Genomic DNA, 26,737 nt, shown 5'->3' with positions numbered 1-26,737 from the left:
AAGTAATGTTCACACATATCGATGGTTTATTATAAAAATAATTTACAAGGTACGCGATGCCTTGACTAATAAGGTAATTTTAGATTTAATCATACTTACGATTTTATGTTTCAGGGAATTCAGTACAACTATTTCGGGAAGGTACTAGCGGCAAGTTCATCTTTAACAATTAATCAATAATTGTGCATCCTTGGAGTGCCATAAAGAGAAACGATTGCCTCTATTATGGGTTTTTGCCACTTGATTACACCAATGATGATATAGTTAAAAATAAATTGCATATCTTTTGAATATCTTAAACAAACGTTCGCACCATAATTTTCTTGAAAATTTCCTAGTAAGAGCACAGAGGCTGATTTTCATTCTATTGATACAAAAATTGAAATAACTATGAATTCAATTTTTCATATCAATGACAATTTTTGTAAAAATCATTTTATTTATTGACATCTACACGAGTTGTGAGCAGTGTTTTAATACTTACAACGAAATTAGAAAATACAAGTATACTTTACAAATATTGTCATTCGTCTACAATTTACCGTTTGTACCATTTTCTTTATCACGTCGAATAAAAATATGAATCATCATTTTCATTATCCTTCTGAGATAGAATTATTAATCATTTACTCTACCAGTACTTGCTAGTGGTAGTTCTAATATTTTCACTTCAAAATCATCGTGACTATTAACTTCGACTGTAAGTAATCACCGAAAGTAAGTACCGTCCTTTTAGAACCCTAATAAACTTTAACTATTTTCCTGTTTTAGGGACGGACTAGCCCAATCACATTCCAACCACATATCAAAACCGCCCGCAGTCATCGAAGAAACCAAAAAGGAAACGAAACCAGCGCGAAGGAACGAATGCAAAACCCTATCAGCCTGTGATATCTGTCAAAAGCAATTTAAAAAGAAGTATCTATTAAAAAGACACAAGCTCGCACACGAGAATCAGGACAAGAAAGATCTATCGTTAAAAGACTCCTCCTTCATGGAACTGGTGTCTCAAAAACAGGAAGCCCTGTCTTGCACGATCTGCGACTTCCGCTGCAACAAGAGGTCCACGATGATCGCTCATCTAGCTCAGAACCACGGGGGTTCCGGTAAAAGCAAATTTACCAGCAAAAGAAAATTCGCCTGTATTATTTGCGGCCTGATCTGTTCTCGAAAGGAGACCCTGAGGTCTCACTTTGTACGCAAGCACACCCAGCACTACGAGTTCTCCTGCGAGCAGTGTGGCAAGGAGTTCAAGATCAAGGGTGATCTGACGACTCACATGAGGCTGAATCATCGAGAACCTCCTGTGATGTGCGACGTGTGCGGGAAAACCTGTCGAAACAGTCACAGTCTGTACACCCATCAGAAACATGCCCATTATAAAGCGAAATACGAGTGCCCAGTCTGTCATAGGAGATTGGTGACCAAAGAGAACCTGGACCAGCACGTGCTGACCCAGCATGAGAAGAAAGAGAAGTCGGTCTGCGAGGAATGTGGCAAGACCTTCTTCGAAAACCACGATTTTAGGAAACACATGAGGATACACACTGGGGATAAACCGTATAGCTGTTCAGTATGCGCAAGAGCTTTCACCACGCACAGTAGTTTGAGTCAGCATTTGCTGCTGCACACGGGGGAGAGGATTTATGTCTGCGACGTGTGTGGCAAGTCGTTCGCTCAGAAGGCTGGTCTCATATGCCATAGAAAGATACACTCTGGAACGTTGCCTCCTCTTCCTGTGATGCATATCGATCATATCTTAAAGGAGTTTATGAAAAAGTGAAGAGAACTTGATCATCTGGAAGCCACGTATTAGGCTTATCCAGATTTTATTGTTTTTACTTCTTTTATATATATATATATATTTTGAAAAAATTACGAATACCGATTCGATGAATATTATTAACATCTTTGTTATAAATCTGAAAGAGACTCGAGAGATTTATAGGACTGTTCGACCATTTGATAGTTTTGTGTGAAATGTTTTATACGAAGAGTTGTTTCTTGAAAATTCTATGCGTTGTACGATTTTTAATGTTGACTGTAGTAGATGTTTTAAAAATCGACGAGAGAGAAAAATGTATTAGACTTAAGCGACTAGGACAATCTCGATTTTGAAATCCACCGTGTTCCTGAATCCAGCGTGAATGTTTTTATACAAAATGCTCAAGACTTTTACTGTACTTTCTTAACGTGTTCCAAGTTTCTGTAACGTTCACCCGGCGTACTCGAAATAAAGTATGATTTTCCCTACCGACGACACGTCTCGATTCACCACGAAAGTACGCTCTTACGATCCGCTTCTCCATAATCTCTCACTCTCAAGCATTCTTCACGACTAATCTTCGAGTAGTATCTAAGTCAAACTCCAACAATCTCTTCTCTCTCTTTTTTTGATTTTTTTTTTTTTTAATTTGTAATATCGTTTTTTGTGAACCGTCTACGCTAACTTTACTCTTCACCTTACGTGCTAATAACCGTGTAACAAGACGTTTGCCAGACCCGCTTCGTTGCGAGCAAGTTGGCGCGCGGCGCGTATACCATAAGAACGAACGAATCGCTTTTGACAGCTTGCAGACCAACGAGTGTCGAAGTTAACCCTTTAATAACTCTGCTGATCGATGATGTTTCAGGTACGAGCTCGAGAACCTCAACTCGCGCGGTATCTTTATCTACGACAAGGAGTCGGTGGTGATGAAAAAGTGGCAGATCCTGGAGTTTGACGGGAAGCCTTACTACGCGTTTGTACCTGAAGGCGACACGCCGTTGGCCGAGGAGGATATACCCGAGCAGATAGACGAGGCCGGGAACGACGAAGAGAAGCAGCACCTCGTTAAGGTCGAGTGTCTGTACAACGAGGAGGACCTTCAGTACGACTCGTCCGACGAGAAGTTGTACGAGGACGAGCAACTTCTGAACGGAAGTTGCGAGCAGAAGGAGGAGGACGATATCAAACCGATCATCCTAAACGGTACCATAGACGGGGATAACGACAAATCTATCGGGGATCTTTATCAGGTGAAAGTTCAGGGTAGCATGGTGACTATAGAGAAACTGACATCGGGTGACGTGGACGAGGCGAAAGACGTGGTCGAGTATCAACAGGAGGAGCAGGAGGAGCACGAGGTGTACAACGATCAGGAACAGTTAGAGCAGGTGGATCAGGTCGACCAGGTAGATCAGGATCAGATAGAACAGGTGGAATATCTCGAGGAAGAGATTCTAGAGTCCGCGAACAATCACGTAACACCGACGAAGACACGCAGAAAAGTGTCAAGAAACTCAGGCGGAGCTCTAAAGTGCAAAGTCTGCTCGGAGATGTTCAGCTCGGCGATCTCGTTCAGGAAACACGTAGCGTGGACGCACAAGAAGAAGGTATGCATACAGGAAGATGGCGCGTACATCTGCGCGGTCTGCGACTACAGGACTCTGAAGAAGAGCCTGTTCGCTGCCCATTTGGAGAGGAAACACGAAACGTGGTCCAGGAAGCGTCCGAACAACATGTTGTTCCCGTGTGCTGCCTGCGGGTTCGTCTGCAGGTCGAAGCACTCGTTGCAGTCGCACTTCATCAGGAAGCACACCGATCGGTACGAACACCAGTGTAAATTCTGTCCAAAGAAGTTCAAGGTAAAAGGCGACCTGACCAATCACGTTCGGTTTCATCACAAGGAGAAACCGATCAACTGCGACGTCTGCGGTAAACTGTGTCAGAACAGTGGCTCTCTTTACGTGCACCAGAAATGGGCACACTACAAACCTAAATACGAATGTCACATATGCAAGAGACGCATGGTGACGCAGGAAAATCTAGACCAACATCTGTTAACGCAACACGAGAAGAGGGAGAAAATCGTGTGTGCCGAGTGCGGCAAGACGTTCACCAAGAAAGACTCGTTCAAGAGGCACATGGCGGTGCACACCGGGTGCAAGCCACATTCCTGTCTGATCTGCAATAAACCGTTCGCGAGGAGATCCCAGTTGCGTCAACATTTGCTCATCCACACCGGAAAGAGGCCTTTCGTCTGCGACATCTGCGGCAAGGCGTTCACTCAGAAGCCTGGTCTGATTTGTCACAGGAAAACTCATCCTGGCCCTCACCCACCCTTACCTGTCATGCCCATCGCGGACATCGTGAAAGAGTTCACCGAGGGATACGTGCAGGAGATAAATGCTCGCGAAAACGAGGAGAGGATCGAGGAAGAAGCGTAGAATTGTTCCAAGTCTGTTCCAGATCGTTCTGTTTGATGGACAGGTTGTGTCTCGAGAAAGGGTTTTCGACACTCTTGATTGGTAAATGATCGCTTATAGAGGACGCAACCGATGTCGTCTTGGTTGTTAGGGTTTCTTAGGTTTGTTTGCGTATGGACGAGGGATTCGATGAGAAGGAATATCAATTGAGGCGACGAAACGGTAGATAGGTAAATTTCAATCGTAAACTGTCGTAGGAGCTCCGACGAGGTTCTTGCGTTGCTCGTAGTTGAAGGATAGATTGGAAGTAGGGTAATGGAATTTAATTGTATATTTTTTTTCTTTAGACAATTTTTGTTGCGTTAGTAGGTGTATATTCGATAGCAATGCTTGGAAATTTACTAGCATATTCCGGTTTTTCAAAACCCTTGAGAAGGTCTTGATCGGTGTTATCGGTATCGATAATGACATGGAATACGACTCTTCGTTTGCTCGCAGTACTTTAAAATCCATAACGCAATTGAGAGTAATGAAACTATACAGATTTGCGAATCCATATTTAAAATCATTTCTGGTCATTACGGATTTTAAAGTATACCTGTGAATTTTCAAACATCGCTATCGAATAACCCTGTATAGTTACGATTACCATTGTAATGGTTTGTAGAAGCATAAATATCTATCGAACATGTGCTTGACTATCCTTTGTAAACCAGATTTTGGCTATTTTACATTTTACAAATGTATCTACTGGTGAAGACACATTATCGATGCTACTAATGACATTTCTAGCAATACAAAATTATTTTGTATAGACTACGTAGAAAGCTGTTAGCGAACAAATGTATGCTTCAACAACGAGTAAAAGCAATATTTTCTCACTCTCGTTCATCAACCGAAACAAACGACTACAAAGCGTGAATAATAGAATTCCAGAATAATTTGTATACCATCAAGATTGAAAGACATTAGAGCGAACGATAATTATTTTTAGACGCATCGCGTGTAATTGTAAGTATAGGGATGTAAGATGTATAATATAACAGCCTTGTAAATTGAAGATTTACGCGAAGAAAGAAAGAAACGAAGAAGAGTATGGGATTCCTTTTTGAATTTTCCTTTCAGTTTACCTACGCCAAGTCTAGAACCAAATTTCGACCCTCTTCTAGGCTTGTAACATTAATTTAATTCTTAATTTTATTTCCATCTGACTCCGGTATCGAGAAAAATTATATCTCGTATTATTATATAAATATATATATATACATATGTAATAACAAACAGAAAAGTTTCCTGTACTGGCTGTAAAAATCGCAGATGAATCATGTAAAATCCTCTAAACGTGTTAAATTTCAAGTTGACGAGAAAAATAAAATGGCGTCGTTTCCGGACGACCCTAGATACTAACGAAATAAAATTCAAACTAATTACTACGCAAACAAATAATGCTCGTTCTTTATCGAAATTGAAACAATACCGAATCGATATTTTTCATTTCGATATATAATATAGTAATAACTCGGTGAAATAAAAATAAGCAATCGATTCTATCACGTTGAAAGATTTTGCTTGCATTGTATAAAGATGAATACTTCGCTAACGTTTCGACAAACATCCTGATGTTCTGTTCGCGTATCGCGAATGGTTAATCATGACTCACGCGAACTCGTTGATACGTACACGTTGTGATATGTCTCGATGACACTTATTCTATTTGCGAGAGCTAGTCCTCCTAAGAATAACTGTAACATAACCTAACACGGTACCCCTTGTTGTACTCCATGTGTAAACGCAATAACGTTCCCACATCGACCATGTTGCTAGTGATTTTCCAAGGGATAAGCGTTTAAGACCGTGAGAGAAAGGAAGCTCGCGCGGTAGAAAACACGCCTACGATGGCTATTTTTCTAAAAATCAATACCTTAGTCTAATACGTAAGGACACGTACACGCTGTGTATAGCTTTGAGTTTGAAATAAATATTTTTACTGAGCCCCCATCTCTTCAACTACCCCGCAATAATGTCGATCTAAAGGGAAATAAAGAAATAAAAAGAAAGAAAAAAGATGGTATCCCTTGTCGATGATTATGCTTGGATGAGGAGACATGGTCGTTTGACGTTCTCGAATGTAACGATTATTTCACGACGTCAACGAAGACAAAGTAGAATGGTATTAGCGTACCCAAGATAAGTATATTTGATGTATTAAACGATCGCGTTGCAGCGATAATAATCGATTATTTTTATACGTTTCCAGGCTACGACTACTGTTACGAAGTTTAGAGAAGAACGAGAAGGTATGAATACAGATATTAGAACCCCTAGGACCTCATTTCTTTTCTTAGAGAGAATCTTCACGGGACCACGATTAGGTCTCGAGCGATTCGCAAAGATAAAATACCTTGGAGAATGCAAAATAAATTTCCAGTGAACACGATATGTATTTCTTAATCAGAGGAAGACGCAATTTCAGAGTTTTAAGAACGCATTGTGACACCACAGGTTCAACCATCTCAGAACCTACCTATTAACTCCGCTTCATTCCAAACCAACGATAACACGATCTACTTGATTTTCTGTTTTAGGATCTTGGATCCCCTGAGCGAGGAATTCAAGCCAGACAACCTGTCGCAATCGCCGCTGCAGATCCCCGGGGTATACGTGAACTGGATCGTCAAAGAGAACTTCCACATAGTACCCACGAACCAGGAAGAGGACAACCGTGAGTCCCTTCAAAATAGCCCGAACGAGCAATCCAAGAAGAAGACACTGACCACTCGTCTAGAATGTGACCACTGTCGACGTAAGTTCTTCAAGAAAAGCAACCTGGCAGAGCACTTGAAGAAGCACAGACACAAATGCTCCGAATGTCCAAAGACCTTCAGACTCCGTCGATACCTAGCCTCTCACGTAGAGAGAATTCATCGTCGTCAGGTGTACTACTGCAGCGTGTGCGAATACAAGAGCAACAACAAAGGCACCCTGAAGAACCACTACATCCGTCTGCACACCACCAACTACAACTTCGCTTGCGACACCTGTGGCAAGCAGTTCAAGATAAAGAAAGCGTTGAACCACCACGTGAAGCAGAACCACAGCGACGCACCGCCTATAGTGTGCGACGTTTGTGGCCACTTCAGCAAGAATCTTCACGCTCTGAAGGCTCATATGAAGTACAGACACTACAAGCCTGAGTTCATCTGCCGAATCTGCAGAAGAGGTATGACTACCCAGGAGAATCTCGAGCAACATTTAACCTGGCACGAGACCAGGGAGAAGGTTCTGTGCCCTACCTGTGGAAAGAGGTTTCGAGGTAGGGATCTGGACTCTCATATGCGGGTACACACAGGTGTCAAGCCTTTTCCGTGTCCCGTCTGCGGGAAATCCTTCAGAAGACAGACCGCTCAGGAGCAACACGTGCTCATCCACACTGGAAAGAGACCTTACGTCTGCGACATTTGCGGCCAAGCTTTTGCACAGAAACCTGGCCTGATTTGTCACAGAAAGCGACATCCTGGTCCACTTCCTCCGCTGCCTGTCGTCTCCATCAAGAACATCGTCACGGAATTCACTAAAGAATACACTATGAAGAACACGATTATTAAGATTGAATGAATGGATGAATCGAGCGTGTGAGTTGCAGTCGGGGTCGTGGTTCAATGGAAGAAAAGGCTGTGAGCGGAAATGATTTGCAAATGCGTAATCGAGCAGGCCATTGATTCGATTGTGAACGCATTATTGAGAAATGTGTCGAGGTGGAAGGAATTTATTTTCGATTAAGTGGAAACACCATGCTTGATGTTGATATCGATGAAGTTCAACCTATATATATATTATATACGCGCGTTTTGATTCTCTGGTTGTTGGATGTTTTGTATTCGCGACATTTGATTCAATTTCATGTACAGAGATGGAAATTAAGTTCAAGATTAATTGTAGTTTAAGAAAAACATGATCGCCAAGCGTTTCTGCGAATCGTGGATCAAGCGTGATCTGCAATTTTGGATAGAAATTCTTTAAGCGACTTTTATATGATCTTTTCACAGCCGATTTTGTACAGACTTATTTGTATTAAAATCGAATACGTGAATTTTGATAAGTATCTTTAAGTTTTTTAAACGGTACAGTTGTTTCTATCGTAAAACATAGATTTTTAATTTTTCAAATGTCTTCTACGAATATTGTTTGTATCGTTTACTGTATTGGATACTTTTTAATAAAATTATGGTTAAATACGATTCGTAAATTGTAGTACAAAAATACTCGATAAGTTATAGATTTATGAGAAATATAGAGGAAAAAGTAAGTATATAAACAAAATTTCCTATAATAAAAAGAGAACCATTTTAATTTAAACCAAACACTAGCATAATAGCACACCGTTATAATTGCATTGACTATGATTAAATTACATACATATTTCACAAAGATTGCTATCGTAAAAATATTTCCAAAATATTTCTTCGATATATCACTCGTGAAATGTTCATCTGCTAAAAATGTTTCAAGTAAGTAAGCCCTCTATACAGAAGCATTGTCAGTACCATTCTATAGAAACCAATGCCTAACAAGAACCGACTTCGATCTGTTTTAGTTCACCAGCGTTGGATCCCCTAAACGGCAGCGACACGAACCCCTTGGAAGAGCCTTGCGTGATCAAAATAGAGAACTCGTATTCGTTGGTGAAAAAGGACCAGAGGCAGCAAAGGGATAGGCTGAGGAGAATGAAGCTGAAGATTCACGCGATCGCGTCTCGAGGTCCAAAGCTGAAGAGACCCTTGGATCTGAAGAAACCAAAGAAGCAAACGGAGTCGCTGTTAGAGTGCGACTTCTGCGGCAAGCAGTTCAATCGGAAGTCCTTCCTGGCGTCGCACATGAAGCAGCACAGGCACCGCTGCAAGACCTGCGGCCAAACCTTCAGACTGAGGAAAGACTTGAAGCAACACTCGGAACAGGTCCACGGCCCGGTGCTCTATCCCTGCAGCATCTGCGAGTACAAGAGCAACAACAGGTGGACGTTGAAGGACCATTTCATCAGGAAGCACACGAGCAGCTTCGACTACTCTTGCGCTGTTTGCGGGAAGCAGTTCAAGATAAAGAACGACATGGTGCAACATGCAAAGCAGATGCACAGCAACGCACCTCCTGTTATCTGCACCGTCTGTGGCCATGTCTGCAAGAGCGTGCCTTCTTTGAAGGCTCACATGAAGTACAGGCACTACAAGCCTGCATACGAGTGCAGCTTGTGCAAACGTTGCATGACGACCCAGAAGAACCTGGAGCAGCATTTGCTGTGGCACAAGAGGAAGGAGAAGGTGGTCTGCCCAACTTGCGGCAAGACGTTCGGTCAGAAAAGGGACTTGGATCTTCATTTGAGGATTCACGAAGGTATCAGGCCATTCTCTTGTCCTGTCTGTGGCAAGAAGTTCCCGAGACGGACTGCTCAGGAGCAGCACATACTGATACACACGGGCCAGAGGCCGTATACTTGTGATATATGCGGGCAAAAGTTTGCTCAGAAGCCGGGACTGATCTGCCACAGGAAGCGACATCCTGGTCCTCTGCCACCGCTACCTGTGATCTCTATCAGAAAAATCATCGCGGATTTTACTCAGGGACTGACTGACTCGGCGATGGAGAGGAAAGAGAATTAGCCGGGACTGAGTAGCGAGTGATTTCGGACGTTTGTGACTTTTTAGACAGTAGTTACGGTGGTCCGTGCTGTCTGATGCTTCTAAGTGTAAATAGTGGTTGTTTCGTTTTGGTATCGTGTATTATTCTAGTAATTACCAGTGTTGGTGATACTTCTTTTAGTGTCGGCGATCGATTACCATAACGTGTACTAGATTTTGTCGTTATTTTTTTATGAAAATTTAAGACGAAAGGATATATCGTGTCTATGTGTATACTCAAGTCTTTTTAAAGGTTTATATAGTTTATGTAATTTACATTTAGGAACTGCAGACAGTATCAATTTTTATAGCACCATTACTGGGTTGGAAGGGAATTGTATAAAGATGAACAAATCAATGAAAATTTATATTACGTCGAATAATCGCGTTGGACGAATTTTCGACTGGAGTAAATCATTGTTTCGGGAAGATCCTTATTATACGTTGTTTATTTTGTTAATATTCGTGACGTAATCTTTAGTAGAGAATCTTACACGTACTTTGCATGCGAAACAGGTTTCAATCACGTGTTACGAGTTATAACGACACGATTTCTCAGAACGTCCATGTTAAACCTCGAATATCTATCGTCCCCATAAGAATCAAATTCGAGAAACGAAATTCGCGGATACTTTAATAATTTTCTACGAAAGAAATTTTCCAAAAGCCTGAACATTGAACACCGAACAAGTAGCTGCATTTACACGGTACCTGTAATCATCTTCAGCAAAAGAAACCGAGTATAATTCTCTGAGACTTAAATATTACATGAATATTAATCGCATATGTTGTATTTATATGTTACAAGAAATTTTGTAAGGAAGAGTATGAAGCTTTATGTACAATTAATAATTGGTTATAAACGATTGAGAAAAATGGCGTCTACCGTTTCTACGCAGAGATTTCGTACAGCCTATCTTTCTCGCTGTTTCTTTCACCATGCTTCGTATCATCCGTCCACCAAATCATCCAGTTCTCACGAAAACAAAGAGTTCGAAGAGTTTCGTCTAACGTTGATAACGTGTGCCAGATTCTCATTAAAATTCCATTGCATTCATCCAAAGATCATGCATCATCGAGCATCGGTAGGTATACCTATAACTGAAAATGGCAAAGAAAAGATCATCCCACAGAAGTTGGTTTTAATGCTAAACTAAATAAATATATCAACGCTCTCGTTCATTATCTCGTTCATTACGTGTACTTCATCGACTCTTCTGTTTCAGGTCGCGAAGAGCAACCTCGCGAGCCGTTCACGAGTGCATCAAATGCGGAGCCTGCTTCTGTCACACGCGAAAGCTAGTGGAACACCTGAAGAACCTGCACGGTATTGACAGAGCCTTCAGCTGCGACGAGTGTGGCAAGACTTTCAGAAGTCCCATGAACATAGCTCGTCACAAGTTGATTCACACCGGATCCAAGAGATTCGCTTGCGACCTGTGCGACTACAGGTCGAACCAGAAATCGAACCTCGAGAGCCACCGTCGACGTCACGTGAAGGATTACTCGTTCAGGTGCGAACAATGTCGCAAAGGCTTCTTCCTGAGAACCGAGTACCTGGAACACGTGAACGTGCACACTAGAAAACAATTGTACAAATGCGACCATTGCAGCAAGTCCTACCCTTACAAGAAGAACCTGACCAATCACCTACGCACGCAACACGCGAGTGTTCTGCCGGCAGAACTGAAGAACGACGCGATACAGAAGCACGTGTGCACGATCTGCCTGGAAGGTTTCGCGCGGAAATCGTTCCTGGAAAGGCACCTGAAGCAACGGCACGGGTTGTTCGAGAAAACGAAGCATTTGTGCGATCTGTGCGGGGCTGTGCTGTCTTCCAAGAGAAGACTGATGGTGCACAGACGGGGTCACGTTAACGAGAAGATCGTTAAGTGCGATTTATGCGATAAGCAGTTCTCTAGCAAAGAGAACCTCAGTGTTCATCGACGAGTGCACACAGGGGAAAAACCGTACGGTTGTTCACAGTGTGGCAGAAGATTCACACAAAGGACCTCTTTGATCTTGCATCTTAGGTACCACTCTGGGGAGAGGCCGTACCAATGCGTGGACTGCGGCAAAGGTTTCGTTTCTGGCAGCTTTTTGAAGAAGCATCGCAAGATACACGAGAAAACCACGCAGCTGGAGACTTCCGTGTGATGGAACTCGTATTGACAGAGAGTTGCGCGAGGTCGTAATTCTTTGTTACGAAATCATGTTGTTAAGCAAGTCTCTGGCAAAGGGAACCTCGGTGCTCATCAGCGAATGCACATAGGGGAAAAACCGCACGGTTGTTCACAGTGTGTCTGAAGATTTGCACAAAGGGTCTCTTTGATATTGGCAGAGAGTTGCAAGAATTCGTAATTCTTTGTTACGAAATGATCTTGTTAAGCAGTTCTCTAGCAAAAGGAACCTCGGTGCTCATCAGCGAATGCACATAGGGGAAAAACCGCACGGTTGTTCACAGTGTGTCAGAAGATTTGCACAAAGGATCTCTTTGATATTGGCAGAGAGTTGCAAGAATTCGTAATTCTTTTTTACGAAATGATCTTGTTAAGCAGTTCTGTAGCAAAGGGTACCTCGGTGCTCATCAGCGAATGTACATAGGGGAAAAACCGTACGGTTGTTCACAATGTGGCAGAAGATTTGCACAAAGGACCTCTTTGATATTGGCAGAGAGTTGCAAGAATTCGTAATTCTTTGTTACGAAATGATCTTATTAAGCAGTTCTCTAGCAAAAGGAACCTCGGTGCTCATCAGCGAATGTACATAGGGGAAAAACCGTACGGTTGTTCACAATGTGTCAGGAGATTTGCACAAAGGACCTCTTTGATATTGGCAGAGAGTTGCAAGAATTCGTAATCCTTTGTTACGAAATGATCTTATTAAGCAGTTCTCTAGCAAAAGGAACCCTCGGTGCTCATCAGCGAATGCACATAGGGGAAAAACCGTACGGTTGTTCACAGTGTGTCAGAAGATTCACGCAAAGGACCTCTTTGATCTTGCATCTTAGGTGCCACTCAGGAAAGAGGCCTTACCATTGCGTGGATTGCGGCAAAGGTTTCGTTTCTGGCAGCTTTTTGAAGAAGCATCGCAGGATACGCGAGAAAACCACGCAGCTTGGAGTCTTCCCTGTGATGGAAGTCGTATTGACAGAGAGTTGCGCGAGTTCGTAATTCTTTGTTACGAAATGATGTTATTTATTTGAATAAAAGAACGATGATCGATTGAGAACAGAATCTTGTATTTTATTGAAGAATGTATGCGAATGGGGTTTGGTGGAATTAAGCGCATTTACAAAAGCATCGGAAGCTTGTTGTCTCGATGTACGAATTTCAGTGTTGATATTTGAAAGCATACTTGATGCTTTGTGTAAATGTGTAGCTTTGACAATGAAGGTTCCCTCATTCCAGCCACTGGAGCAACGATCACGACGAGCTTAGCAGCTGCGAAGATTTCAGAATCAAGACCGAGGATATTCTTCTCGATCCTGGGCAGAAGTGAGTCTTTGCACATACCTCGATTAAAAATCTTGCAGAAAAAAGTACAAATTGTTTTACTTTATTTTTCTTTGATCATTGTATTAAATGCAGAAACCAAATAACGCACAAATTTTGACCAACCTTTTGAATTATGATAGTCGAACAGTGTAACGCGAATCCTGTCAATTTCTCTGTACGTAACTTTTTCGTTAAACGTAGTAATAATAATTTTATAATAGCAAGACCGTTAATTGATAATTTTCTTTGACGAAGAAGTGAAGAAAATTTGAATGGTCACGAGCAATATCGATCTTAGATTAAACATTGCAGATTCGAGGGAAACGAGAAGGTTTGCGACCTCTGTCAAGAAAAGTTTCACTTCGTAACCAGATTAGTGGCACACCTGAGGATCGTGCACGGTATCCATAGACCCTTCAAGTGCGTCACCTGCGAGAAAACTTACCCCCAGCAGTTTATGTTAAACGCTCACGTGAAAAAGTCTCACACTCCCAAAACGATCCCGTGCACTCAGTGCAGTTTCATGGGGGTGAACGCCACCGATGTGGAAAGACACTCGAAACGGCACCACCGGGAGGTGAAGTTCACCTGCGAAATCTGCAGCGAGAACTTCGTGGACAAGGATTCCCTGATGACTCATACGGCCATGCATAACTTTATGCAGTATCAACAGTGCAATGCTTGTGGTAGCACCTTCAACGATGTGTACAGGTAAAACCATATTGTTTTATTAAACAAACATGTTTGCGAAGCAAATTTACTCTCTGCTATGAACATTTTCCATGATATATTTTCATATTCTTTAAATTACTTGTTAACATAGAACATTTCAAAATCTAAATTAAATAGATAGAATAGATAGTAGTAAATTTCTTTTGTACACTTTAAATCATCCATAATAAATATAGAATTAATTCTTTGCAACTCTGAGTTATCGCTCCACGTATGTCTCTCGTGATATTCACAAAGGCTTCACAAAATGGATAAGTAATTAATAAAAATTCCAAAAAATGTTTTAAAGAACATTTCAAAGAGTAAATCAATTATTGTCTTTCGAGTAGATAGTAAATTTCTTTTATGCAATTTAAGTCATCTATAATAAATATAGAATTAATTCTTAGGAATCCTCAGTTATCGCTCCACGTATGTCTCTCGTGATACTCAAAGAGGCTTAACAAAATAGATAAGTAATTAATAAAAATTGCAGAAAATGTTTTAAAGAATATTTCAAAATATAAATTATATATTGTCTTTCGAGTAGATGGTAAATTTCTTTTATACAATTTAAATCATCCATAATAAATATAGAATTAATTCTTAGCAACTGTGAGTTATCGCTCCACGTATGTCTCTCGTGATATTCAAAAAGGCTTGACAAAAAAGATTTGTAATTAAAAAGAATTCTAAAAGATGTTTTAACACATTGACTGCCATGGTGGTCACCAATATCCGACAATACTAATTATTTAAATTTATATTTATTTTATTCCAACCAATTCTTGAATATCTGAACAACGTAAATAAATAGAGAACATTGAATAACAAACATTAATAATTTAAACCATTTTTCTTTTTCCTTTGCCATGTTGTTTGATAATTCGTCATTATATCCTGAGAATAATAGAAATTTTATCGTGGTCCCTTGAATGTACTATATAAAAAGTACATGGCAGTCAAATTGTTAAAGAACATTTCAAAGTGTAAATTAAATATTGTCTCTTGAACAAATAGCAAATTTCTTTTGTACACTGTAAGATATTCTTCAGTCACCATTTCATAAAATTTGGAAGATCGATATTAATTAATATATCAAATTTAAAATAATGCAACAATATGCGAGGCATCGGAATTAAATAATTATTATACGATTTCAAAAAATATCATTAGCTTTATAGCAGAAAATTTGTCAACTAGTAACCTTTTTTAGCCAAAAAATCGTCGAGTGCAAAGGGTTAATAACTATAGAATTAATTCTTAGCACTCGAGAACACGTAACTCTGAGTCATTGCTCAATGCAAGTTTCTCCTAATGTTCAAAAAGGCTTGACAAAGAATATTTAAAAAATTGATTTACAATTAGACAAAATTTCGCAAAATATTTTTCAATTAAGAAGGACAAAAATATCTAATCTTCCGAATTATCTCAGCTTAAAGGAGCACAACCGTTTGTACCACTACGACCCAGCAGCCCTGATCCAGGAGAAGCTGGAGGAAGACGAGCCGCAGAACACCGAGCACAAGTGCGACGTTTGCGGGAAGGTTTACAAGTACAAATCGGTATTGAAACAGCACAAGGTGAAGGCTCACGGCGACATGCCGAACTACGAAAGGCGTCGATACCTCTGCGCCCTTTGTGGCAAAGAGCTGAAGACAGCGAAGGGTCTCGAGATCCACAATCGATCGCACACCGGCGAAAAACCCTACACCTGCGAGGTGTGTGGCAAGTGTTTCGCCTGCGAGACGTTGCTGAGGACTCATAACGTCACGCACACCGGCGAGAGAAAGTACTCCTGCGACCAGTGCGGCAAAGCTTTCACCCAGAGGTCCACCCTGGTGGTCCACAAGCGTTACCACACCGGCGAACGACCGTACGTTTGTCCTCGATGTGGCAAAGGTTTCGTCACCAGGACTGTTCTGAATACTCACATGAAGTCCTGTCGTTGAGCAAGACGAGAGAGCTCGGGTGGACGATGAGAGGGAGGTGTCTAGCGAGGATAGGGGCTTCCGGTGTGGTTGGAGGGAATGTGATAATCGAGGTAAGACTGGGACTATTTGCTGAATTTTTATGGACCGTGATTTCGTGACTTGGATAGTATGGTGTTTAGCATAATCCGAGCAACTGGGGAACTTTGTCGAGTGATTGGAGATGCATGACGTCCTTTGAATTGTCATTCGTAGCGAGATTGATATTAATGTATGTAATCTATCGCTGTAGTAATCGTATACAGGGTGTCTCGTATTTTTAGTTCAACTTTTACGAGCCTGTATTTATGTAGCATTTTGTTTAATGCTTATTTACACGTGAAGTAACGAGGATTTGTAGACACCCTGTATATTCGTGTTACTCTATATGTTGGTACGATTGAATATTGACAGTGAGGCTCGTAGACTTGCTCAAAACCTTGATTTCCATTTTGTCTCTCTACGTAAAAGTTAATTCCTTTTGGTTTAATTTGTTATTTTTATTAGAATTCTTTTAAATATGTGTGCGTAATAACTTCGAGATATTTAATATTGGAAAAAATCGGTATTACCAATATTTAATCCTTTGCACTCGAGAGGCGCCTCTCAGTCCCCATTTAATTAGATTCTAAAGATCGATGTTAATTAATATATCAAATTCAAAATTACCTAAGCAATGTCGAAGTAAAATAATTCTACGTCTTAATTTACATCCGATTTCTTATTTTCCATTTTAAAAATATCCTTGACTTTATAACAGAAAGTCTTCGAATTACTATTTTTCTGTAACGTAAAAATCGTCGAGTGCAAAGTGTTAAATGAAATTTTCTATGAAAATTTTCTATGAAATGGAAAATATTTTCCTAGATTGTTTTTATACTCGAGATTATATATAAATGTGCGATGGTAGAAATTGTGTAGTATATCACTTGACTGGTGCAAGTATTACGCATATACGTACTTCGGTATTTAGTACTTGGATATTCGAGATTTGCTCCAATAGTCCCAGTCTTAAACTGGAATATTTTGATCTTTATACTAACTCAATGGATGTTCCAGTATTAACCATAAAAAGACGAGACTGTGTTAAATATCAGAGTCACTGCAAAAATTTGCTGTAATTTGCAGACGCAAAATTAACTAAATTCATTAAAATTTATACAAATTAAATTTACTAAATTTATTAACCCTTTGCGCTCGACGATTTTTTGACTAAAGAAGGGTACGAGTTAATAAATTTTCTGCTATAAAGCTGACGTTATTTTTCTGAGCACTAAATAAGAAATCGTATAATAATTAACACGTAGAATTGTTTAATTTCGATACCTCGCGCACTGTTACATTATTTTTAATTTTATATATTAATTAATATCGAGCTTCGAAATTTTATGAAATGGCGACTGAAGGGGGCCTCTCGAGTGCAAAAGGTTAAAATTGAAATTAAATTTTACATTAGCAAATTTTATTCGATGAATTTTAAAATTTCCGGTATAACGCTAAAATCGATGTGGGATAATAAATTATTGAACCGTCATACTAAATGAGAGTCTGACATAATAGTGCCACAGCTGAAGGTATATAAAATGGATGTGCAATTCCTGAAATAGTAGATTCAGTTTTCAAACTGTGTCAAGCTTCGTGTCCATAAGAATAGCTCACGTCTATCGTATTTCCTCTGTTTCTTATTTCTACTTGTCGAGCAGATTGGCACAGCTTGGTCGTTTAATACTGGGACACCCTCGAGCAATTGATGACCCTTGAGGTACTTTTAGAAAACCCTCGTGAAATCAGGGCAACCCTTACGAATATAATCGCCACTCACCTCGGGTGGATTAGCATCGAAATCGATCGCTTTGTGAAAGGCAGCTTTCGTCGTAAGTTCTGTCAATGTAACTCACTTATATGTATTTCCTCCTTTTTTTATTTTACGTTTTTATATATATATATATATATATATATAGGAAACAACGAATAATATTGTTCAACGTGAGTTTTAATCTGTGATATCCATTGGGTAATTTTTGTAGAGTTTAGTATCACTTTTAGTTTTCGAAAATTGCGAATTTTTCCAAAAATGCATGATTTTTGGTTAAAATTAAACGTTATGTTGAAAGTAAGGAAGTTAGGGCGTTCATTTTTACGTTAAAAGCTACTTAGGTACGAGTATCCTGAGTTTATCAATGTCCATAATTATAATTTTGGAATAATTATAATTTTGGAATAATTATAATTTCTGAATAATTATAAGTGATTATAAAAATTTAAAAATAAGCTGATCGTACTCTATACGTACTATTTTTGCATTTTTATAAAATTTTCTTTATCTGTCACCAATTTGCTACACGTTATTGTATTCTGTAGGCATTCCCGAAGAAGAAACCAGCCTCGACAGTGCCGTAGCTACGCTTAATTCACAGTACCAAGTGCAATGGAACTAACACGTAATAATGTACGAAAAAAAGAATATAATTTTGTCATAAAATTTCGGAAAATTGACAGCGCATCTTTCTGTCCACTGCAAAGAACCCTTTAAATTTTGAATATCTTGTGTGCGACAGTAATATCGCTTTCCACGCTCCGCGAAAAGATTATTTTTTTATATAAAATCCACGACTTGATATCACAGTAGTGTATTATAACGTTAAATTATACGAAAAGTCCGAAAAGGAAATGTTACAACATAATTATAATAAATATCGCGAGCTTTAGTATAACGTAAAAACATATCTTAAATCATAAGAAATTTCTTATTATTTTGTAACTGCTAGAAAAAAGAACACGGAAACATATACGATATATGTTATAAATATGAAAAATAAAAAAAAGAAGATGATAATAGTACCAATTTTTATACTATCCAAATTTTAAACGATCAATAATTATTAGCGAAGATAAATGGTTAAAATTAATAATAAATATTGTTCACGAATAATAATTGTACGTTCTTTCATGTCATTATGGAAATTACAAAGAATAAAGAAAGTTTAATAATTAATTAATTGGTGATTTATTAATTTTTCACTGTCAAATCGAATTATTAGAGTGTATTGAAAGCGCATAACCATAATTAGTAATTTATTCAATTAAAATCGATAAAATTTTAAAATATTGCGATCAGCGCCATCTATGATTTTGGACCAAATGCTGCAGAAAGTGATAGGAATATAGAATGTGCAAGGAGGTCGTTTGAAACATGGTCACGTGATAGACATGGACGGAAGATGGTTAGAAAAGGATAGAGTAGCTTCGGCAAAGAAAATTAATAAATAACTCAATTTCTGGAATTAATTCATGAACTTTTATAACTGAATTACAAAGCTGAAGCTTTGGGCAACATTCTTATATAACTTTTGTTCATAATTTAATGCTAATTTGTGTGCTATTAATTATTACTTGGTGGCGTGGGTGATTTAGTAATAACGAGCGCCATGACTTCTCGAAAGAATATTTAATTATGAGCAAAACTAGAAACAAAATGTGAACAAAAGTTATATAAGAATACACCTAAGAGTATGGTGTTTATAATGCGTGCATAAATATTCACAAAATAATTGCCTAAAAGATCATAATTAGTGAGAAACTATTCGTTTTCCCGGTCGTTGAATTTATTAGTTCAAATATGTGTGGAATAATTATTAATAATTAATTAAATAGCAACAAATTTGTTTCGAAAAATATATTGGAAAGTTCTTAAAGGATGCGCCTTCACGATGAATTTATAAAAGTTCATAAATTGTTCGCAGAAATTGAGTAATTAATTAATATTCCAGTGCCGAGGAAGCTTCTCTGCCACCATTTATGACGTTACGAAATATTAAACGATGCCACTAGCGCCCTCTGTGTTCTTGCTACTGAACCCACGCTTCGAGTCAAACCTCACTGGTGGCGCTGATATCAGTTTACTAACTCTGGTTATATGCCCCGGATACTTCCTAATGAATTAATTCGGCACTGGAAAATTAACTAATTACTCAATTTCTGCGATTAATTTATGAACTTTTATATATTCATCGTGAAGGCGCATCCTTTAAGAACTTTCCAATATATTTTTCGAAACAAATTTGTTGCTATTTAATTAATTATTAATAATTATTCCACGCAGTGTTTGAATTGATAAATTCAACGACCGGAAAAACGAATAGTTTCTCACTAATTATGATCTTTTAGGCAATTATTTTGTGAATATTTATGCACGCATTATAAACACCATACCCTTAGCTGTCTTCTCATATAACTTTTGTTCACATTTTGTTTCCAGTTTTGCTCATAATTAAATATTCTTTCGACAAGTCATGGCGCTCGTTATTACTAAATCACCCACGCCACCAAGTAATAATTAATAGCACACAAATTAGCATTAAATTATGAACAAAAGTTATATAAGAATGTTGCTCAAAGCTTCAGCTTTGTAATTCAGTTATAAAAGTTCACGAATTAATTCCAGAAATTGAGTTATTTATTAATTTTCTTTGCCGAAGCTACTCTGTCCTTTTCTAACCATCTTCCGTCCATGTCTATCACGTGACCATGTTTCAAACGACCTCCTTGCACATTCTATATTCCTATCACTTTCTGCAGCATTTGGTCCAAAATCATAGATGGCGCTGATTGTAATATTTTAAAACCTTATCGATTTTAATTGAATAAATTACTAATTCTGGTTACGCGCTTCTAATACATTCTAATAAATCGATTAGGTAGTGGAAAATTAACAAATTACTCAATTTCTTAGAATAATTTATAAACTTTTATACAATTAATTCATGAATTACATGCGTGCATTGTAAAAACAATATCCTTGCTGCACATTTCAGACGATTTTTTTTTTTTTTTAATCCGTTGCTATTTTTATAATAACATAAAAGAATATACAACAGTTATACTTAAACAATATTTACTATTAATTTCAGCAGATTATCTTCACTAATAACAGCTTCGTTAATAATTAATATATTATTAATCGTTTAAAATTTGGACGATATGAAAATCGCAAACGAAGATCGGAACAATGTATAAATAGAACCGCTGTAAATGCAAAATATATATATATATATGTATGTGTTTCTCTGCAAAGATATAATGAATTATATTATTTTTCTTTTCGTAGACTACTATATGGTAGCTCGATTCCACTTGGTACTCGGATTACGCGTAGTTACGGCACTGTCGAGGCTAAAGAAGCGCGCAATGACTGCGTGGCGGTAAAACCCTGTATATTCATTACGACGAATATTTTCTCCATCTAATCGAATTGAAAACTATTTTAAAAATAATATTCCACGATTTCTTCTTCGGAAAAACGTACAGAATACGACACTGTATAGCGAATTTATAACGCATAAAGAACCTTTTATAAAAATGCAAGTATATGCGTAAAAAGCACGTTCGACGGCTTATTTTCAAATTTTGATTACCAATTATAATTATTCAAAAGCTAGAATAATTATAATTATGGACATTGATAATCTGGGGATACTCACACCTAATTTTTAAGACCAGAGTCAACTGTATAACGTTCTTAGCTTTTATGTAATACTTAATTTTAGCTAATAATCCTCCCCTTTTCAGGAAAAATCACAATTTTCGAAAATTAGGGTTGCTAAAGCAATTTCAATTAGAAAATAACCTCTACAAGAATCGTCTAATGGGTGTTACAGATTAAACAAAATGATAAAATTCGTTGGATAATGTAGTCGAAAGTTCACGAATCAACGAAAATAACGATGAAAGTGATATTTTCGAGAGTTTAGGTGTTTTTTTGATATAAATCCTCGTTTCTGAAACGACAAGCTTCAAGCGTGCAGAGCCAGCAACGTTTGCAATCTCTGCGATCATAAAGCCGTCCTTGGTACTAGTATTAAGGTGCAACAGACCGTTGTAAGCTCGGTTGCACTTGCAAATGTGTCGTGTTATTTCGTAAACGTAGAAAGTAACAATTGAAGACCGCGAGAGGGAAAATAAGATAAGTCACGTTTTTCATTTTCCACTGTCGAGCAATTAAAACAATTCAACGCGCTGTCGACCATTCGGTACCGTCTTGCTAAAATAATAAAACTCGGTGTAATTTTATTTTGGGACTAAACCTCTGTCATTCTTACGCTCTTAAAAATTTCAAAAGTACCGATCGTCACGATTGATCATACCTATCGATTTCCCACCAAACTTCTTTTAAATATTTTAGATATTTTTGAACCTAACATATTGCTCTATTTTTCCATTATTTCGTAGTATAGTATTTCTTTTATTATAAATATTTTCGAATATTTAGCAATATTTAATACGGATATTCTTCAGTGTATACTTACTCGTCATTGCATGAAATGGAAAAGAAGAAACAAAAATAGACTTATCTAATGGATTTTCTCCCGAGGTCGACAATTAATACGGCGCAAGGCGAAGAATATTTATATTTTCTATTCTTCGTCGTTAATATGATTTGTAAAATTTGTCCATGAAGGAAAAACTTCGTTTAATCGATCGTAAGTTAATTAGAAACTTTGCGTTACGCGATGGACGTATAATCGTATTAAAAATCGGGAACCCTCGATCGATTAATTCGAAGTTTTACAAGAAAGACGATTCGCGAGATAATGTGATATATTTAACACCGATTTTAATCTTCTACATTTTTATACACGTTTTTTTATACTCTTTACACATGTACCGTCTATAATCATTCGTATCGTACCACTGCGCTTGGTAAGAAAACCTCGAAGACTGTGTTGCATCACGAAAACAACGAGAAGAATTTTTCCTGTATCCCGTTTTACTCGAAAATCCGGGATAACGCTAGCGTAAACGATCCTTTATTAATATTATTTAAGGCTTTTAGACACTTTTACAAATTGTTACTGCAAGACATTTTTATAATGTCGTATTTATTACTAGATTAACTCATTCGATGCAATTGTCAACGATTTATTATCGATAATACTAATAATAAAAAAAACAGACAAATAAGTTCACTGTATTGTAAATTTATTACTCGATTTTCTATTTCAGTTGTTGCCCAACGATTCCTCGACATTGAGAAACTCAACGCTCTTACGTATATCGTTCGATGGGATTATAAAGGATAAACAAATTTAATAATAGAAGTAAAATATTTCACTAGTTCGCTAAAAAATGTTTAACAAATGATAAATATCTCGAGGTATCAAAATAAACGGGTACAATAAAGAAAGATAAAAAGAACGAATAACGCCAAGATGGACGGCGCTTATTGCTTCATTTCTTAGCCTTAATAACCAGAGATATGGGTAGATCAGATACCGGTGGACAGCTGAGAAGTTAAGGTTTTAATAGAACACCAAAACCGAGGCTGGATCTTCGATTCGAAAATCTACCCCCTGCTCCGTCATCTTGTGGTCGTAATGGTAATTGATGTCGTTCAAAATGGCGCGATTCCGGGGGTTAACGTTACGTGGCTTCACGTGGATCGTACGAAAACCTATTTTGTAAATTAAAAATAATTTTCCTTCCGTCGTCCTCTCCGAACCAAGCCCACATTTCTTTTCAAAATCGCATTAGAAAATTATTTTCACGGTATGCAATTGCTTCTACGAAAACGTTAAATTCCAAGGGAAAATAACCCCGTTAATAATTGAGAGAACAAGTGTTTGAATTCGAAAACCTATTTTGTAAATTAAAAATAATTTTCCTTCCGTCGTCCTCTCCGAACCAAGCTCACATTTCTTTTCAAAACTACGTTAGAAAATTATTTTCATGGTATGCAATTGCTTCTACGAAAACGTTAAATTCTAAGGGAAATTAACCCCGTTAAGAATTAAGAGAACAAGTGTTTGAATTCGAAAACCTATTTTGTAAATTAAAAATAATTTTCCTTCCGTCGTCCTCTCCGAACCAAGCTCACATTTCTTTTCAAAACTACGTTAGAAAATTATTTTCACGGTATGCAATTGTTTCTACGAAAACGTTAAATTCCAAGGAAAATTAAGCCCGTTAAGAATTGCGAGAACAAGTGTTTGAATTCTTACAAATCTTGCTTTCAGCTCGGAGCTGACAGATGTCCCTTAAAGTATCTAGACTTCTTATTATACCGTCGTACTGTAATCTCGTTAGCTGCTTGCAACGCATCAACATTGAGACGAGCAAGTCGTCGAGCATCTCGCGATTGTTTCTCAATTGCAACATCACCTCGGCTGTAATAATTTATCGTGTTCTTAATTCGAGTCTTCAAATGTTAATAATCCGTGAAAACTCTTAAAACCGTCTGCGTGTCGTTTCAAAAATATAATCTTAAAAATACAAAAGCGAATAACCGTTTGATTTATTTGAAATATGTCATCTGTCGAGACGAGTATCTGAACTTCACGAAATTAGCGGACAGAAACGTTTTCAGCTGTCGGTTTCAATAAGAGTTACACAATTGGAAGAAGACAATGGCCAAAGCGCGAGATTCAGCGGGCTTTATTGCGACAGTTAACGCGTGAAGAAATAGAGCATGCGAGTTCCGCGTGAGGAAATATTCCGTGGACAGAGCGCAAGACGTGTAGGATTTGGAAGAATTTATTATACCGAGCGTGTTGGTGTAATGGGTAATAAGCAGTCCGACAGTGCTCCTGAAATTGCGAGATCTACTCTGATCCCACACGTGGCCGCTGAACATTTGAAACCTAGCCAATGGCACACTGGGCAGCAGGAAGTAGCACATATCTTCGTAATGGGATATGTTAACTGAAAATCAAACTTAACGAGCTAAATGGTGCATAGAATCGCCCATTCGCCAGGCACAAAGCGATTCTTCCAACACTCGCCGATATCTTCGTATCGAGGCTTTAATCGCCTCTCAAGACGAACCTCGCGACTTTCAGATAAACCACTCTGTCTCCAACACCCCTTTGTTCTTTGTTAACAACAACGCCCTTGGAATCGATTCCAAAAACGATATCGTCTCTCCGATGCATTATTTCAACGATCTCGTTACAAAGATATCGGAATCACTCGGTCCACAGGGTGTCCAAGTTGAAACAGATCACCTAATCGTCTCCTCTGCTTTTTAATGACATTAAGGACGAATTATTTTATAAAAATTGATATTTTAGAAAATTTTAGCGTACGCGATTTCGCGTGGATTTAACAGACGAAGCAAGATCTTGTCAACAGGGCCATGATCGTTTTGTTCTTTATTAACAACGCCCTTGGAATCGATTCCAAAAACGATATTGTCTCTCCGATGCATTATATCCACGATCTTGTTACGAAGATATCGGAATCACTCGATGCACTGGGTGTCCAAGTTGAAACAGATCACCCAAAACATCTCCCCTGATTTTTAATAACATTAAGGATGAATAATTTTATAAAAATTGATATTTTAGAAAATTTTAGCGTACACGATTTCACGTGGATTTAATAGACGAAGCAAGATTCTGTCAGCAGAGTCATGATCGTTAAGGAGTTAAAAACATAGGAGATTAGGTATCTTGTTCCAGCTTGGCCAGTACTGGACACCCTGTACACTCAGCAACACGCCTCATGGAATCTGCAGAACGATCTCGGGTGACGCAAAAGTAATCATCCATCTTGTGGAATCTCTCGAGAACACGCGCCTCGTTCCAAATCCCTGCAAGCTCAATGGGAGCCTCCGCGAGACGCGCTAACCCCGTGCCAGCTTGACGAGTGTACACTCGACGTGGGTGGAAGGAAATCAATGATTACTTTTGCGTCACTCTGTATCATATTGTACCTATCGTGTAGGACACTGTGAGCTCCGGACAGACCAGCACCAAATTGTGCCAGGCGGTATCCGTGATCGTGTGATGCCTGGAATCCGAATCCCTCACCGATATGTGCAGCGTTTTCAACACCCTCGGCGCTGCATTGGTCAGAGCGATCAAGGTCTGATCGGATAGAGCCGGATAATCGAGTCTGAGAGTGGTCAACGCGTGAAATCGGCTAAGAAGGCGAAGGTATCTGGAAATTCCTTTAAAATAGAACGATAATTCCCGATTGGCCGATCGATAGGGCCATCTCACGTGCCTTGGATTGCTGTGAGGTGCCTGCCATTCCCGAAACGCACCCCGAAGATCCAAATACGCCAGGTGCTCTGTCGAGCCTTTCGATGCACTGCCGAGAAGTCGCAGCACGTCGCTCACACCCAGAGTCGCATTCAGCAGGCTTAGCATTTCCAGATTGTGCTGACAGCTACGTAAATGGATGTCGGGGTTAGATTAGTGAGAATCGATTGGGGAAACTTGAGCACCGGAGCAGTGTAGTGGAATGGCAGTGGTGCGTGGTTACTTAGATAGTGTATGCTCGAAACGTGATAGATCATTGCTTTTTACCGGTTTCCAATTTTTCAGAATCTCGCGAGCTAGGGTATTAGACCTTTTATGAGTATTCCGGTTTTAATAGAGCATGTAGAATCGAATTTGTAGGATTTTTAAGGGAAACATAGGTAGTCTTGTATGATAGATAGAAAGGGAAGATGAGAGTCTAAAAATTTATATTTGGTATGTCAGTAACACGCGTGCAGCTGGTAATTCATTCCGAAATCATCTAATTCCGAAAATCGAAGATATTCTGCGAGAAAGAGATTCAAAAGCTGGCTCTCACGGACTACTGTCATCCTGACAGAAATAAAAATTACAATATTCGTTTTAACCCATTTGCATCCAAGCGCGGAATATTCCGCGAGCCACGACTGTCGTTTATCACCGAGCGCGGAATAATCCGC

At 38.7% G+C, this 26,737-nt stretch overlaps 2 protein-coding genes across 2 annotated transcripts in view; one reads left to right on the top strand and one right to left on the bottom strand.

Moving 5' to 3' along the window:
- The first annotated feature begins 1,040 nt into the window (after positions 1-1,040).
- On the top strand, positions 1,041-16,020 carry LOC108546800 (zinc finger protein Xfin). The gene is made up of 11 exons (XM_017899057.1): positions 1,041-1,722; positions 2,634-3,064; positions 3,152-4,205; positions 6,774-7,754; positions 8,780-9,792; positions 11,065-12,011; positions 12,419-12,549; positions 12,751-13,029; positions 13,271-13,357; positions 13,670-14,068; positions 15,504-16,020. Exons 1-11 carry the CDS (start codon positions 1,070-1,072, stop codon positions 16,018-16,020), a joined length of 6,492 nt encoding a protein of 2,163 aa, XP_017754546.1. The 5' UTR covers positions 1,041-1,069.
- A 7,316-nt stretch (positions 16,021-23,336) lies between these two features.
- The window catches only part of LOC108546826 (F-box only protein 39), a 7,913-nt gene continuing 4,512 nt past the window's right edge, over positions 23,337-26,737 (bottom strand). The window contains exon 6 of the mRNA XM_017899104.1: positions 23,337-23,488. Within this exon, the coding sequence (XP_017754593.1) occupies positions 23,337-23,488 (152 nt within the window). The remainder of the gene's footprint in view (positions 23,489-26,737) is intronic.

The sequence above is a fragment of the Eufriesea mexicana genome, unplaced genomic scaffold, assembly GCF_001483705.2.
Source record: "Eufriesea mexicana isolate 0111107269 unplaced genomic scaffold, ASM148370v2 scaffold794, whole genome shotgun sequence".
In the NCBI taxonomy this organism is placed as follows: Eukaryota; Metazoa; Arthropoda; class Insecta; order Hymenoptera; family Apidae; genus Eufriesea; species Eufriesea mexicana.
This window is presented reverse-complemented; position numbering and strand designations above follow the sequence as displayed.